Source organism: Amblyomma americanum, chromosome 6 (assembly GCF_052857255.1).
Source record: "Amblyomma americanum isolate KBUSLIRL-KWMA chromosome 6, ASM5285725v1, whole genome shotgun sequence".
NCBI classification, from domain to species: Eukaryota; Metazoa; Arthropoda; class Arachnida; order Ixodida; family Ixodidae; genus Amblyomma; species Amblyomma americanum.
The window spans coordinates 17026039-17028572 of record NC_135502.1 but is presented as its reverse complement, the minus strand read 5'-3'; the positions used below and the strand labels follow the sequence as shown (position 1 = coordinate 17028572).

General features: G+C 54.9%; 1 protein-coding gene across 1 annotated transcript; it reads left to right on the top strand.

Annotated features, from left to right (window-relative positions):
- Positions 1-649: 649 nt before the first annotated feature.
- Positions 650-2206, top strand: LOC144094484 (acetylcholinesterase-like). Its single transcript, XM_077628411.1, has one exon. It carries the CDS (start codon positions 650-652, stop codon positions 2204-2206), a length of 1557 nt encoding a protein of 518 aa, XP_077484537.1.
- The last annotated feature ends 328 nt before the right edge of the window (positions 2207-2534 follow it).

Below are 2534 nucleotides of genomic sequence, written 5' to 3'. Positions count from 1 at the left end.
TGTGAATGAATACCCGACGGTAGTTCATAAAGAGAGCAACAACAACAACAACAACAACATAAAGAGAAGGGGCGGCGCACTGATCTTTTTGTTCTTTCCGATAAGCGTGATCTGTTACGAGTGACGGCGACCGAAATCTACCTATACCTTGTAGCACCAGACTGCTGCTTGATCGGTGTGAGCTAAACACGGATAAATATAGAAGAAAAACAAGCACGAGAAAAAATGAACACAGAAAGAAAGCAATGTAGGAAAACAGATGCAGTAGAAAAAGGCGTTTTGTGACCATGGAGAACGTGGTGCGTGAAAAGAGAAACAGACGCTTGAGTTTGACGCTACGAAGCACCGGCGAAGGTTGATGCCTAACTACATATTTAACAGCGCTGGTGGAGCCGTGATGTAAGTACGCTTCGGAGAAGAAACTAAACAGAAAAGCCTATGCAAAGAGGAAAGGGGGGGGGGGGGGGTAGCGTGTTGCGGGCGGTGACAACGCGAGGGCGAGCGCTCTCGGTGAGAGCAAGCGCTAGGAACCTTGGAACCCTCTCCGCCATGAAGCCGTGGTAGTTCTCTCCGCTCGCTTTCTGCATTCGGCTCGGGCCAAAGGAATCCCAGGAGGATCCCGTGTGCGTGTTGGGAACGCGGATTAAGAATGGCGGCGATCATGGCAACTTGCCTGATAAGCGGCTCTCTGCTAACCCTGGCCCGGGCCTACGACCCGGCTCCGCTCGTTTACACTCGCCTGGGTGCGGTCACCGGAATCCGTCTCAAGGAGATGGGCAGGATCATCGACACCTACCTCGGCATCCCGTTCGCTCAGCCACCGGTCGGCGCCTTGCGCTTCAGGAGGCCCCGCCCGGCGACGCCCTGGTATGACGTCCTCAACGCCACCGAGTTCAACCCGGGCTGCGTTCAGACAGACCTTCCTCTCAAGCGAGGAGCGGTGTTCAACATGTCCGCGACCGTAGAGGACTGCCTCTACCTCAACTTGTGGACGCCGGAGAGGACGTGCCTGACCAAGTCCAAGAGTCCCTGCAAGAAGCTTCTGCCCGTCCTGGTATACATTTACGGTGGGTTCTTTGGCTGGGGCACGTCTTCGGCTTTCATCTTCAATGGCATTTTCCTCGCCGCCCGCGCCAATGTCGTGGTTGTGACGCTCAACTACCGCGTCAACATCCTTGGCTTCATGAACGCGTCCATACCGGATGCCCCGGGGAACATGGGACTGTACGATCAAGTGGAAGCGCTGAGGTGGGTAAAGGGCAACATCGAGTTCTTTGGCGGCGACCCCGAAGCGATAACGTTGGCTGGCCAGAGCGCCGGGGCCATATCCATCAGCTACCACATGATTTCCTCTCTGAGCAAGGGCCTATTCCACCGCGCAATGATGCTCAGTGGGTCGCCGTCTTCGCTCGCCTACGCGGAAAGCATCGACCAGGACGACAACTTCAGACGGATCAGCCATTCTTTCGGCTGCACCGACTACTCCAGGCCGTGGCACATCCAGAGGGAGGGCATGGTGGAATGCCTGCGACGCCTAGACCCTCACAGGCTTGTGGACGGAGCCATGGCGTCCTTAGCGTACCGATACATCACCGTATTGCCAAGTTTCGGTGATGATTTCCTTCCGAGCAGCCCTATTGAAAACGACCGCGTTAAGCTCAACGTGAAGGACGTATTTTTGGGAAGCACGCGCGACGAAGGGGCGCTATTCCTGGAAGTGTTTGCTGCGCAGTACGGTTTCGACGTCGGCGACGTCGACGGCCTGACGGCGCTCGTGCTTTCGATCAAGGCACTGTTTAACATCAAACTCACCGAGAGCCGGGCTTTGGCCGACGCTTATATCGAAGAAGACGACGTGGAGAACCCACTGGCAGCGCTGAAAGGAATTAAGAACAGCCTCAGCGATGGCGGATTCGAATGTCCCGCGGACGAGTTCTCTGAGCTCGCAGAGAAAAACAACGTTACGGTCTATCGCTTTCTGTTCGACCACCGACCTTCGTGGAGTCCCTGGCATCGAGCAGTTGGCGCTACGCATAACGACGACATTGTTTTCTTCCTTGGCACCCTCCACTCGGACTTGAAAGCTGTGAACCGGACGATGAGCAAGGACCTGTTGGCTGTGTACCGAAGGCCACCGACGCCGGAAGAATACCGCTTCTCAGATGAACTCGTTCAGGTTGTCGGGGAATTCTGCAGGACTGGGTGAGTGGAAGTCCTTATACCGGAAGTAGCGCTCCTCGTGTTATTCTTTCCCTTTTGGTCGATGACCTAAAACAATTGGAACTTTGCCTGCAGTGGCGGTGTAAGGCGGGCGTTCTGCTTTAATTTTAACCCCGTTGACAATTGATGCGGCTGAGGTATTTCTATAACAGCAGTGGTTTGCATTGTTCACAAGCAGGAGATGAAATATGACACCTGCGGCCGTTAGTCTTCGCGGTGTCATGAGCTTTAATAAGCTCCGCTGAAGGCGCTCTGTGTCCCAGGCACGAATGCGTGGGTCGCCATTAGTGGGGATAGAAAGGTGTTCACGACAT

Coding starts and splice junctions, on each gene's coding strand:
- LOC144094484 (XM_077628411.1), top strand. CDS start 650: ATGGCGGCGATCATGGCAACTTGCCTGATAAGCGGCTCTCTGCTAACC.